This window comes from Coturnix japonica, chromosome 2 (assembly GCF_001577835.2).
Source record: "Coturnix japonica isolate 7356 chromosome 2, Coturnix japonica 2.1, whole genome shotgun sequence".
Classification (NCBI taxonomy): domain Eukaryota; kingdom Metazoa; phylum Chordata; class Aves; order Galliformes; family Phasianidae; genus Coturnix; species Coturnix japonica.
This window is the reverse complement of record NC_029517.1, coordinates 87632378-87647106: the sequence shown is the minus strand read 5'-3', so window position 1 is coordinate 87647106 and position 14729 is coordinate 87632378. Positions and strand designations below refer to the sequence as shown.

The window sequence follows — 14729 nt, the reverse complement described above, 5'->3', positions numbered from 1 at the left end:
CGCCGGGGCCGCCCCTGGGCCGGGCGGGGGGCGGAGCTGCTCCGCTCCCATTAAGTCGGGCAGCGGTGCTGCCCCACGGCTCGGCCGGGTTGGGTCATGGAGGTGGCAAGGGACTGCGTGGGCTCGGTGCTGCGGTGAGTGAGCGTGAGCTGTCGGGGCCACAAGTCCTTGACAACTCGGGGTGGGAGTCGGTGCTGGGCTCGCGGCTCCATGCATGTGCAGGGTGCTTTCATCTGCAAGTGCACGGCAGCAGTGCTGAGTCTGTGTTCGTGTTTCAGATGCTGCTTGGGGTGGGGGGAGGTCCGTCGCTGTGCCTCGCAAGCGCCCCTAGGACTAGCCCCTCTTCTGGGGTCTTTTAGCAGAGTAACCTCCCGTCATCTGATAGGAGTCGAAGTCCTCTCTGGTTTCTGGCTTTTTTTTCCTCTTGGCTATGCTGATTCTGTCACTGTCATTTGTGAACTCTAACCTACAAATCAGACTGTGCCGTATTCTGAAGCCCTGCGTGTTGTGCAACGTTCCCGATCCCGAAGACCATTGCACCATGTTCTTTAGACAAACATATGAGATATATTGCAAGCAGAGATAACAAGTGAAATTAGTGTCCAGGGCTTAGGGCAGGCTTTAATCCCTGGCTTTGCCTTCAAAAGAAAAAAAAAGGTAAACAAAAAAAACCCAACCAAAACGAATTCATCTGTCTCATCAGCCCTGGTGCTGCACTGAGTGCTTGGGGCAGCACCGTCAGATCCCTCTTGAGCCAGAGCCGACTGTATAATGCTGGAGTACATGGGTGAAACAGCATCAACCTCGAAGAGCTACCTGAGTCCTGGATTGCTGTGAGATGGCAATCTGGAGCTAAAAACAAGTCCCAGTTTACCTTTTTTTGTCTTTTTGTTTTTGATTTCTTTCCTCTGGAAGAATTAGACAGCAGTGTAAGGTCATGCATGGTTCTTGAGCCCGGAGGAAGGCTCTTCAAATATGGTGTGTATTTGGCTCTGCTGGTGCCTGCGATGAACCTTTGCTCCTAGAAGTTCTCAAGTCCTTGAGCTGCGTCCCCAGTGCTCTTTCTTCTGCATCAGGATGTGTGATTTGACCCTTTTCCTTATGCTTTGTCTTCTATGAATAATAACAGGGCTTAAGTAATGAAAGAGAATAGGACTGGTATTCATACACAAAAAAGCCATCTTGGCAGTACTGCTATATGTATTACTCAAGTGACTATTTACATACTAGTTTTCTTATGTGTGAAGAGGGAATGGGCTGTGCTAACTCTCAAAGTGCTGTCTCTTGAACCTGAGCATTGCACTTCCAGCATGTAAGTGCTCGGCGACATGGAGGTAGATGGACACACTTTGTGCACAGGAAGAAGGCTGGAGTGAATCAGGATGGGAGCTGCCTGCAGTCTGGCAGGGTGGTTGGGGCACTGCTCATGGAGTCAGTGTAGAGATTAACACACACCCTGTCCTAATACATTTTCCTTCTATGGAGAATGCCGTCATCAGTGCTATGTTGTCATCTTGTCCTCCTCCCTGGTCGTGATCCTCCTCCAGGAGGGAAACTCTTAGCATTTTAATCTGGTTCCTTCAACCCTCACTGAGTGCTCACACGTACCTGCTCTGTTATGCCATTTGGTGACAGACAGAGGCGATGGAGCTCAGGCAGTACTACATAGAAGCTATTAAGTTCAGCTAGAAATAACACTTGAACATCCCCTCCTTTAAAAATAAATGAGAGTTCCAGTTTTTTTATTAGTTTTTTTGGAAAAGATACACCTTAGTGTACATGTCACTGAAATATGGGAATTAAACTCACCAGCCCAAATGACAGGTAACACAAAAATCCACTTATGTACAGAAGAAAAGTAATATCCCGAAGGCTTGTGGAATAGTGGTTCTATCAGGAAGTTCCACTTGAATTTCAGCTCTGTCTTTTGAATATGGCTAATACGATCAGTCTTCATAAAGTAAACTCATCTTAATGCACAGTCAAAATTAGCCCTGTGTACCCTCAGAGTGTTTGTTTTGCAAGTAAATAGAATGACTTCTATGGCTGAAAGCATTAAGAGCTGCTGCCTTTCTCATTCACTATAGCATTAAAACCTGTTGACCTCGCTGCAACCTTGCCATTAGCTGAACTGAGCAGCAGCTTGGCCCACAGCTGCTTGAGATGTTTTTCATTGGAGGAGTGTTTTCAAATGTCACTGGCAAGAGAAGGTTCAGAGACCACTTCCTATAGAGCTATGTAGTATTTGCTTTTGAAAGTAAGCTCTGCAAGTGTGCCATGATCTCTGTGTTACTCGTTTAATGTGCTTATGTACTGAACTCAACAGTCCTCACAGTGCTTGATGTATTTTTATAATTACACTGAGTTTTTATTTGTCTTAGATCTTTGGTATCCGTGGGAGCAGTAACAAAACAGACCCTGTTCCCTCCTCTCATGCCTGCAGGGAGGCCTTTCCGTGTGTCAAATGCCTCCAGAAGCAGCCGGAAAGGAATTGTTGCAAGCAGCCTGCAAGAGCTCATCAGCAAGGTACAGCAAACATTCCCACTCTGTCTGAAATTTATACTGAAGTACAGCATCCCAGGAAGGCAACCCACAGACCTGTGTTCTTTTAAATGCCACTAGAGGGGAAGTTCAGGAGAATGCAGCAGATAAGCAATCTAAATATTAAGGGACAGGAAAAAAATCCTATTGATGGGGTTGCCATTTGAATTCTATCTCAGACTCAACATGAGCCAGCAGTGTGCTCTGGCAGTCCGGAAAGCAAATGGGATCCTGGGCTCCATCAGGAGAGGGGTGGTCAGCAGGGATAGGGAGGTGATTGTCCCTCTCTACTCAGCTCTTGTGAGGCCCCATCTGGAGTACTGTGTCCAGGTGTGGAGCCCTCAGTACAAAAAAGACATGGAGATTTTGGAAAGGGTCCAGAGGAGGGCCACGAAGTTGATCAGGGGGCTGGAGCACCTCCCCTATGAGGACAGGCTGAGGGAGTTGGGTTTGTTCAGCCTGGAGAAGAGAAGGTTGCGGGGTGACCTCATTGCAGCCTTTCGATACCTGAAGGGAACCTACACCCAGGAGGGGAGTAAACTCTTTGAAAGGGCTGGCAATAGCAGGACAAGGGGAAATAGTTTTAAGTTAAAAGAGGGAAGATTTAGGTTGGATGTTAGGGGGAAGTTCTTCACTAGGAGAGTGGTTAGGCCCTGGAACTGGCTGCCCAGGGAGGTTGTGGATGCCCCGTCCTTGGAGGTGTTCAAGGCCAGGTTGGACAGGGCCCTGGGCAACCTGATCTAGTAAATGTGTATGTTTGGTGGCCCTGCCAGGCAGGGGGGTTGGAACTACATGATCCTTGAGGTCCCTTCCAACCTGGGTCATTCTGTGTGATTCTGTGATTTGCTGTTTTTTTGCAGACCTTGGAAGCCTTCCTTATAACTGCTAGCACGGTCATTCTGGTTTTGGAAGAAGATGGCACAGTTGTGGACACGGAAGAGTTCTTTCAGTCCCTGGATGATAACACGCACTTTATGGTTCTAGAGAAAGGACAGAAATGGACACAAGTAAGCGCTTCCTGTCTCCCTCCTACTTGAACAGAAGTGTATGGGAAGAGCTCTATTGCTCTCAAGCTCTTGGGAATAGGAGAGAAGGGGAAGAAAACTTTCCCTAAAGGAGAGAAGGTACCAATTTCCCTGTTAATCCTTTGTGGGAGAGAAATCATTCCATTTGTTGTCTCTTGCTTGGATGTAAATTGTTGACAAGGATCTGCCATGAACTAACATGGTACGATTGGAGGAAAAAAATGGGTGAAATCTCTCGTTTTTAGAGAGCTGCAGGAGTAATAGTTCTTGAGCTGTTCTGTAGCATGAGAAATAAGGGCTTTGTTTGCTAAAAATACTATCTCTTGAGTTAATTTTAGAAGGGAAAATGCTCAAATTGAGCAGTAAAAGATGAGTTTTGTCTTGTTTGCAATAATAACTGAGGGAAGATGAGAAAATGCCTGTATTCTTGTGCATAGCTAAATGTTGTCATCAGAACCTAACATTGGTCTTTATGCTTTGAGATATTTTAAGAACTATTAAGATTGCTTAGCTTTGGTTTTCTAAAAGTGTGTACTGTCTGGTTTAGTGAAGGAGTGCAGTCTACCATAAGATGGTTAAACTCCTAAGTGTCTTCAGTGAAGTAGTTGTTACTAGAAAGCTAAAATCAAAATTTCTTCTACCAGGTATATAGCAACTCAGTTGTAAGCAGGCCTCCTATTTGTTTGTATGTGCATGGCTCAATCATGTGGCCCCATTGTTTGGGCTGTTGCAGTGTGGGCAGGTTGTGTGGGTAGCTTCCCCAGGGTATCTCACTGAATTATCAACCTGCCACATCTGACCTTGAGCTCCAAGGATGCAAAGGGAGTTGCAACCAGGATGTGACTCCACCTAGCTCCTTTCTCCTCTACTTTATGTCCTGTTTGGTATGGCAGCAAGACGCATGTAAGTGCTGCCTCTCTTCAGACATCATCCGGAAGGGAGCACCAACTCTGTTGTGCTTTATCCAGATGTTCTGTGTGCTAATGGGGATATGGACATACGCTATCAAGCACACCCAACTGTGTGCACAAAAAATGTTGATGGGGTTCCAGTTGCTGGAGCTGGGAAGCTATCAAAAGTAAACCAGGCATAAAATTGCTGGCTAACAATATACCATAGTGTTTATCTTAGACTAATTTATTGTGATGCTATTTGAGCACTGAGGTGGCAAGTATAAAAAGCCCCAATCTTACACAACCTTATTGCTTAATACAGCAATCATAATGTAGATTGGCAGCTGCTAGGATATGAACCTTGAACTGAATGTGCTGAGCAGAGTAACCCATGTAACCACTAGATGTCTCTATAAATATGGGTCTTGCTTACTATTTTTCTTATTGAAGCAAATGGCCCAATCCTGAAAGAGGACAAAGGCTGCTTTCAGTAAGAGACTAGATTTCAAGCTGAAGATGACTTTTCGTACTCCTTTTTTCCTCTTAAATTCCGTATTAAAACCTAGGCTTAATCTGTAGTGACAGGATAAAGCTTCTTGGGAGTTTCCAAGAAGGAAAAGAGTTTTGAGCCAGGATTTGAAATGAGAACTAGGCTGTTTTCACAGGAAGCAAAGTTTTTACTATACCTGAGAAACATATACTCTTTGCTGCATCCAACATTGCTGATCAGTATTGTTAGGTCCTTTCATTTAGGATAAAACATCCTGGTAATTTAATGTCCTGATTGTTTTGACTAACTCCAAAGACTGGAGTGAGTTGCCTCTGAAGAACTGTGACATTAACAATTGTATTTCTATAGTTTCTTGGTTTATGGTATAAACTGTCTCCCTTATTTTGAATTAGACAAGAAATGGAATTGTCCCTGCAAAACAGAAGAAGAAAATGGGAGTAGCTAACATCACGTTTGATCTCTACAAGCTGAACCCTAAGGATTTTATTGGCTGCTTAAATGTGAAGGCAACCTTCTATGAGATCTACTCAGTGTCATATGACATCAAGTGTATGGGAGCAAAAAGTATATTGCGGTAAGTATGCTTGCATCGCTGATCAGGTATAGGCATTAATGAAACATCTGTTTGCTTATCAGTTCTATGAAGCCAGTGTATTTATAGACTTTGTATTTTTCATTAATTCTTATATCCAACCAATCTTCCTTTAATAGCTGTCCTGTATAGATACTCTGTTTTCCTTAGAGGTTTTCCCCAGATTTCTTTGCCTTGTTTATAGAATGCAGGGTACTGAAGAATGCTTATTGGTGGGGAACATCAATGGGGTTAAATAAGAGAGGAATTGGAGATCTGCTGGCAAAGGTCTTAAATCTGGCTGCTACATTCACCACTAAGAAGCCTAGCAAGGACCACTGACTTCTACAGGACCAAGCTGTAGTGAATTGTAGGTTTGTTAAAACAAGCTGTTGGGAAACACCATCTCATGCAGGTGCAGGATAACAGCACCGTGTCCTGTCTGCTGCTTTCAACTGTGAAAGTCAGTGCCGTGTCAAAACCAGCTGCCCTGACTGAACATTGACACTGAAGAAAACTTCTGAAGCTTAGACTCCTTCACAGAGATACCGTACTTTGATTTTTACAGCTATTGAAATGGCAGCCCTGAATTTCTACCTGACTCATTCCATTCTGATTGAGATGCAAGAGAGTAGTTAGTGCATATTCTTACTTGGAGACCAGATCTACCCTGAACAAAGCAGATTATGTACCTGTAAGCAAAGTTTTTACTTGACCTAAACAACGTATCTTTAGTATGAAGTCTTCAAATAGACCTTGGACTCACTGATGCAGGTATTAAGCACTGTAATGCTAATCTTGTTCCATGCCTCAGACCTCTGCCACTCTGCTTAAGTGATCCCTCACTTAAATCATTCAGGCTATGGTCCTGTGTACCTGTAGATGAGGCTACAGCAGTGGCTGTGTAGCTGTATGCTACACTCGTGCACGGTACTGTTTTATTAGTCTCTTGAAAGCAAACATCTACCTTCAGACAGCTGCACTCCTGCACATTTCCTGTGTTTGTCAGCCTCTTGGGCCAGAACAAACTTCTGATTCCTGGCTGTTATGGAAGATGAGTGTCAGCACTAGAACTTGCACTTGGAGGAGAATTTTAAGTGACAGTTCTGCCTTGCTGCCAACACAGTGCAGCTGGTGAGAAAGAAACAGTGCTGGCAAACAGCTGAAATAGCTCTGAAATTCTTCTGGAACACTGTTACTTTACAAAGAGTTGAAGGGGAAGTGCCAGCATGACAGTGGGAAAACAGTCCACTAGCAAAGAGCAGGGGGAGAAGAGAACCTGGGGTGCTCTCAAATACTACAGTAAGGCAGTCTCTCTCAACTTGCCATTTAAGCAGGGGACACGTGGTGTTCAATTCTCAGTGTATTCTCTGCTAACGAGTTCTAAATTCCTAACTCTGCCTCCCTCTGAGCCCACCTGTGGAGTGTGAGGGGAAACAACTTTAAAATACTGCAGTTGTTCACTGGTGGGAGGGGCTCAAAGCCTGTCAGATCTGTTTAGTGCCTTTCCCTTAAGACTTTCTCCTTTCTTGTCCGACTAAAGGATCAAATGTCCAGTTCAACAAATAACTTCCTCCATGGCTTAAGTGACAACTGGTCTCCTGTGCAAGTGACACACTGCAGCTGCTCGAAAGCTTGGCACCAGGTGCAGCCTGTTTTGTGGCTGTATGGCCCTTTGGCATGCACTGTCTTGTGGAGGGAAGGACATATCAACGTGGTATATGTGTGGGAAGCATAGGAAAGGGTGCACTGTTCTTTAAAGTCTTGCCAGACTTTATGTACACAGAGTAATCAACAGTTCTGAAACATTAGATTTTAACTGTAAACCTTTCAGCACACTTAAAAACCTTGAATTTATAAGGAGATAACTTCTGTTTTCTGCTAGAGCTCAAAAGAGAAGTACATTGCAATTGTGAAGCCCCTTGTTTGTTTACTTCAAAAAATCTTGTTGGTGCCTTCAGAAGCTGGTCCCCTTCCAATTTTGGTGTAGTTCTTATTCTTGTATACCATTTCCCCAGTGCTTCAGCCTCACGTTTGAGGGCCTACTTTCAAGGCTTAAACATATTTCTCAGCACTGATGTTCCCACTGTTTCATGGAGACTGGAAGGTATAAACAGATACAAGGAAACCGAATAAATGACCACTCAGATATGATGATCTCCATCCCTTAGATATCCTGTGGTGATCCATAGTCTGTATTGTAGACTTCTGATACTTGCCTGGTCATAATTTATGGATCTGTTTGGATTCCAACATGTGATATATCCAAGTGTTGATACTTCATGTCTTAAAAAGTGACACAGTAGTGAACAGAATTCTTAAGATTTGCAGTTTGAACAGTGTGAACTTGGCTGGCTCCACTTGTTTTGCTGTTGGGCACCCAGTGTAATGCAATTGCTCAGCTTCAGCACTAATGAAGTCTGATCTGTAGCTTTGGGGTGCACGCAGTGTTCTTCCTTACTGGCCTGAAGGGGTAATCAAGATCAATTCATGCTGCAGGAATGCTGCTGGGCTTTCAGGCAAAGTTAAATCTTCCATGGTGCTCTGATAGTTTGATGGCTTTCCAGAAGGCCTAACCGGATGACAGAATGATTTGATAAATGTGTTTTCTGGTTCTGCCCAAGTCTACAATGCATCAAAAATTTTCTATCACTCAGTGCCTGTGGAAGTACTTGCTCTAAGGAATGTATGAGCTTCTCAGAGCTGAGGAGAAATAAAAGAATTCTTAAATGTATCTGCATAATTCATCCTTAAGGTGCTGGAGATGGGAGAGGTTTGGGCTGTGTTTCCCTGTTGAATGTATTTAACAAGTGGCTTTTCTTCTAGGAAGGTGCTTCAGATAATATCTCATGCAGCACAAATAACTGGACAGTTTCTTCTCTATACTGGAACATACATGTTGCATTTGATGGGTGAATATGATGAAGATGCCAACTGTAGAAGATCACAGCACAAGTAGAGACCGCAGCAGCACTTCTGATACTGGATCCTTTTGTTCAAGGACAATTTCTTGCCCAAATTTGAATATAATGATGTTTTAGTAGGGAGATATCCACTAAGGTGAACTAACATTTTTTTCCCCACTTGGGAATGTTTGTAGGCCTTAGTTGTAAAATAAGTGCTTGGCGTTCATGGGCTCTTAACACAGCAAAAGGATGGGTGCCTAATGACTGAGAGCCAGGCAAAAGAAGAAGAGAAGGCAATTTTTTTACCCCAGCAACTTGGTGGAAAATAAGATTATTTGGAAGCATGTGCTTTGTAACTAATGGAATATTTCCTTGTGCTGACCAAAACATGGTCTGCATTCTTTATGGCTGTCTACTTGCCTTCTGAACAGACAGGGTTGTCCTTTTCTCTTTTTGGTTTTATCCTTAACTCTGCTGGTGTTGGTGTCCAGCTGGCACTGGGGTACAGAAGGCTGAAGTGTGCTTATTTTCTATTTCTAATAATGGAAATATACAATACAACTGAATACTGGTTCAGTGACTGAATACTATTGTGAAGTTTCATTCAACAAAGCGCAACTACTATGCAGAAGCTTAAAATTTAGCCTTATTTCCCTTAAAACAAGTAAACATTTTATATAACTACTTGTACTATCCTTCAAGTCTATAGAACATTCTGATTAATACAGTTTATGGCAGTTGAAGAACACCATGCATATATATTTTTAATGTGTCTCATGTCCCATTCTGCCCCTCAGCATTGAATAACTTGTCATAGAGTCATCCAAATGGCTTACAGAATACCTCCTGAAGATTTCTTCAGGGTTTAAACCTTCAATTCTGTAATTTTTGTTCTTCAGCTACGCATGTAGATGACCCTGAATTTCAAGCTGCACTTGAAATGTTGGATTTTGATGCCCCTGCATTCAAGGGGAACAGCTGGACCCTGTCTACTGTGTAGTGCATACTCAAAACTGGGTATTTGCAGACTTAGTCTCCTAATACAAATCATATTAAAGGACAAAGTTTTTAACCTTCAGATATAATTGTCCAGAAAGCGTTATGTAGTTTAGTGAACTGTTAGTATGACCGATTTTTTGGAAAGGATCTCCTTGGCTGTGAAGACAAATGGGAAAACAAGTAGTGGTAAGCAGTTGTGTCAAAATACAGACACCATCGTTGAGGGGGAAATGTTCAACACCTGCTGTTCATAGGTGTGGCTTCTGCGGTTTTCATTTGCTTTTTTATGATAAATTTTAATAAGTTACGTTATTAAGACTGAAAGCCATTATGGAGATAACATGTAGGTAAATATCCTACCTGATTGCAAGTGCCACTCAGGAAGAGAAACTCTGGTGACAAGGTGAACAAGAAGGAAGAGAAAAAGTAGGAGTGGAAGGGACTAACATATGCTCCAGGATGCTTGCCATGCTTCTGCAGAGACACAAGTCCTTTAATCATGTACATCAAATGCACTGATTAGTTGGAGGAAAAGCTGATGTGTTAAAAGAAGAACAGATGGACTGAGGTGACCAGGCATCATGTTTGGTGGGTCTGTTTTGATCTGTAAGCTGGATCTCTTCACTTAAAATAATACCAATACATGGGAATATAGCTCACATTTGTCTGCCAGCTTCATTTTCATATGCTTATTTTTGCCTTCCTTTTATGGGTCTGATTTTTAGCCAGCTGGAGCTGCATCTTTCAAATCACTGTTCTGGTGAAAGGCAGCCTAAAATCAATCTTAAAAGGACTAACAGACCTAAGTCTGCTAAGTCTTTACCTGTCTCTTCAGAAGTGGTATTACAAATGAGTAGACGGCTAAGAAAGAAAATGAGGCATTTTTTTCCCCTCTGATGTGTTGTTTCCCATCCACTTCTGAATATTTGCTGGGGGAGAGAGGGGTGGTGAGGCATGCAGCTCCAAGCAAGGGGTGGACTGGTTTATTATACTCATTTTCCACATGGAAGAATGTCTGCACCTTGCAGTACTGTTAGGTTTCCTTCAGAAGGAAACAGACTGCTCAGCAGGTAATGAGAGAAAGGTTATGGAAAAATAAAGACTTTATCTGTATTGTTCATTCCCCCATCCCTATTGTGACTGTTACTGTGGTAACTGTTGGCTGGAGTTTTTCTACCCCCTATCAAGGAACTGCACTTAGCTGATGCAGTGCAGGGACTTTGTCATTAGCCATTAACTCTTTCAGATTTTAAGGACCATTTATTGCATTAAAAGAAGCCCTCCTCAAATTATTCTACATGTAATGTAGTTTTTCTAGGAATATGTATAAATATATTCGAAAGCTTTTGCAAGTCTGAACCACATAGATCTCAAATTCTGTCCTTCTAAAGCCAGAGGCAGTTGTCACAGAGCTAACACTCCGTAGTTTCCAGTGGTATTACTGTAGAACTAAAAGGCCAACTCAACATGAATTTGAAATGTTTTTAAGCAGTTGCTTCTTTGGCAGCTTAACACAGTAACGTTTGAGTTGCTGAAGGTCATGTGAGCTGCAGTCTCCACCCCCAGAGCATCTCCCTGTGGTTCAAAATGCAAACAGCTGAAGAAAGTAGCTCGACTTTAATATTTAGGGTGGGAGAAGTGTCTTGGGAAGTTTGGAGTTTGTGAATTTGTTCAATTGTTTTTGAATCTGGATTTTGCTGCAGATTTAGTATTTAGAAGGTATTTGCTGCTGTACCAATGACTTTCCAGAGATAAAGTCTTGGCTTCCTGTCAGACCTGGAGGAGTTTGTTTTTCTGAGTTGGAGTCAGTTGGAGGTTTTGTGATTTTTTTTATTTCTATTTTTTTCTTTTTTTTTTCAGCCTGCTTATGATGTGCAGCTTTTGCTTTGGCTGCGTGTGGTACTCAGCAGAGAACAGCACTTGCCCAGCTTCCAGAAAGCTACAAAAACTAAAGGCATAGGCTCTTCCCTGCCAGTATGTAGAAGTGAAACTATCTTTCCTACTTCTTTCTTTCCCAGAGCCCTGTTAATCTTCACTTGTTACTGTTGCAGGCAAAAGCTGGTAACACTAAAATTTCAAAAACCTGAAACATGTTTCCTCCCTCCTTCCTTGCCCTGACCCTCTTTGCCTGTTGCTTTGCATCACTTACTAACAATGCACCAAGTCATACTCCGTAGTGACCAAAAAAGGAATTTTCACTGAAGTACTGGATCTTGTTGACTCAGGCACTGCTCGTGTTCTGCAGGCAAAACAAAGCTGCTCCTTTCATGACTAGAATGAAGAATCTAATAGCTTTTCTGTGTGTGTATAACTTCCTACTTAATTTCCTCCCTTTCACAAACTCGCAGAGTAGTTGCTTTCTTGCACCTTCCTATTCTTTCATGAGAAATAGGTGTGCAAGTTCTTCTGCTTGGGGGAAGGGATAAGGCAGTGTCTAAATTCCTTAGAGCATTAGGAATGTGTTGTAGGAAACATCCCAAATCCCTGATCTGTAGGGAAGGGAGGGGTTAAAGGAAGAAAAACAGGACTTTGAGCTGGAAGCTTTTTCAGCACAGTAGAGAGGTAGGCGTTAACTATTTAGGAAATGCTGGTAATTCTGAATGTGAACATATGATTATTAGTAACAGACTAGAATTCTAACTCTAAACCGTTTCAGCATACTTCTTATAGAGATAGAACTTGAACTAAAGGCACAGACTTCTTTAATTAAAGTTTAAAGCCAAAGCACAAAGGAGAGGGAATGTAATGCTTTGTTACTGGAGGTATTAACATAATTAACAATATACTTCAGTGGCAGTAATAATCCTTGTGGGGTTTAACATTTATTGCTACTTTCTATACCTTGCCATAAGATATTTATAATCATGAGAACTGATGTTTTGCTAAAGGAAAAGATTATGTTTTACCATTTCAAAACTGTAGAACCCAGTAGCTTAACTTGCTATGGAAACTGAGATGGGTGAGGATGATGTGAGTGATGGCAATATTTTCTGATACGTGGTGCCAATTTTGAGGAAATGCATAAATGTCCATGAATAAAGTTAAACTGTGGCTTTGGATGTTGTCTCTATTTATTTCCACAATAACTTATTCCTGAAATAATCATGATTGTTAATGGATCCGTGGTCTGCCACAGGAGATTCCCAAATGCTGTACTGCAGTAGTGAAGTAATTAGATGCTGTTATGAGGCTCTGAACTAGGGTAGAATCTAGATGCTTCTGCCCAGTGAGTACATCCTGTGCTTAGCTTAAGTGATAGTTTCACAGAGTTTGACCACTGTGCAGTTTTTCCCTCTTGGGACAGAACTGGAATCTGACTTATTAATTTAGGAGAGTGCAAAATATACCCAGTACAGCAAGGTTTTGGTTGCAGAGTGGAGAGATTAGGAGCTACCCTTTGCCCAACAATCTCCCTGTCTTTATCTCAAGCCTTATGTTTTTTCATCTTCTTTTCTTCCTCCAGTCCTGTTGAGGAGGAGGGGGAGTGAGAGATCATCAGCTGGCTGAGCACCTGGCAGCTAGTGATATTAGTTCACCACAAGACAAAACAGCAGCAGGAACAATAAGCCAAAACTAAGTTGCCTCTGCTATAGATGGTTAGTAACATTGGAAGCAAATCTTTCAGCATGTTTTCCATTTTTTTCTTTACAGCTGTGTTTGCAGAGACTAACTACAGTTATATGCAGGACAGGGTTAATACTTTCAATAAAGGGATACAAAGTATATACTGGCCTCAATATAAGGTCACCCATCAATGTGAATTGTTGGTTGGCAACTGAGCTCGTGGGGGACAGACTTTCCCATGGCATAGGGTGAATTGGGTGGGCTTTGAGGTCCCTTCCAACCCCAGCCTAGCTCCTTAGACGTCAACTATATTTAAGAAAGCATTAGCTTAATAGCATGCATAGTCATTCTATTATAGAAACAGAGAAACCTCAGACCTCTGAAAAGTGCTTTAAAGTCCATTTAGGTATAATTATTTCTGATACATTTTGTAATTAGACTGTGAAATATATAGTAATTTCATGTTTAAAACATTTCTAATTGCAAAGCATCTCTCCTTGCATAGGTTCTTGGCTGGTCTGCTGCTCCTCTTTATGAAATAATGCTTTCTAATGTTCTTCATACTTCTTAAAAGTCAGGAAAAAATAGGAAAGAAAGCAATTTTATTGAAGTATGAGAAGGACTATTGATTTATTATTGAACTAGAAAAACTGAGATCTGCAAAATGCTCTCTATTTTTTCTCCTGAAAATATGAAATGCAGACGGCATTGTTTTAATGATTCCTGTACTGAATGCCCTTAACTCATGTTCTGCATAAGCTGCAGCTTTCAGACCTTTTTGCCAGCATAAGGAGTCTGCCTGGAAAGGCTTCTTGGGGCAGTTGTAGGATGTTGTTCCAATCTGCACTTGACTGCCTGTGTGAACCTGCTTTCCCAATAAAAGTCAGTATATTCCAGAACAACTGGTGCATTTTCAGAGATTGATTGTTGATTACTGTTGATTATTTAATGATAAGCTCATGTTGTCTGAAACCAGAAATTACCAAATAGTTGCTGCAAAAAGCTAACTATTCCAATTTCTCAATAGAGAAAACCGTTTCATCTTTGGATAGGATAGTCAAGCTGTCTTTACTTGTCACGATAAACACAGTATGCAAACCGCATTAAAGTTGAATTTCCTTTAGATAATATCATATATTCTCTGATAGAGTTTCACCTGTATGACCTCAGAATTCAGTAAGCATCTCTCTCAATACCTCCTTTTCTTATCTGCCACTCACATGGTACCATATTTAGTTTTCACAAGAGTTGTGATCAGCGAAAACAATGCAGTTTCTGTCTCTAGCTGCATCAGCATTGACTAAAGGCAGTAGCAGCATAGTGGATAAAAGTCAGTTCTGTTTCCATGATGTCTCCTTTATTCTTTTCTCCAGAAAATTCCAAATTCTGATAGAGAACCTCTGCTTTTCACCTGGAAGCTCCCAGCACTTTTCAAACTGCTCTAGTTTTCCTTCACCAAAATTTTCCACATGCCTGATGCCATTATCCAGACATCACCAGTTTCAACCACTCAATACTTTTTGCTATTTCTCTGTGCCTTTCTCCTTTTAACACAAGCAATTTGTTCTGCTTCTCTGTTAATGCTATTCTTCTTGTGGCCTTCTATCACCTTTTCTAGATTCCATTATACCACATTCCAAGAAGTACTCAGCGACTGAGGAAAAAGGGAGGAGAATGATATGTAAATGTATTTGTTGCACTCTATCTGTAGATCACATT

At 41.9% G+C, this 14729-nt stretch overlaps 1 protein-coding gene across 1 annotated transcript; it reads left to right on the top strand.

The window, feature by feature from the left end:
* Positions 1 to 12505, top strand: CIDEA (cell death inducing DFFA like effector a). The gene is made up of 5 exons (XM_015855240.2): positions 1 to 134; positions 2382 to 2526; positions 3402 to 3548; positions 5363 to 5544; positions 8368 to 12505. The coding sequence occupies exons 1-5, from the start codon at positions 97 to 99 to the stop codon at positions 8498 to 8500; spliced, it is 645 nt and encodes a 214-aa protein (XP_015710726.1). The 5' UTR covers positions 1 to 96; the 3' UTR covers positions 8501 to 12505.
* The last annotated feature ends 2224 nt before the right edge of the window (positions 12506 to 14729 follow it).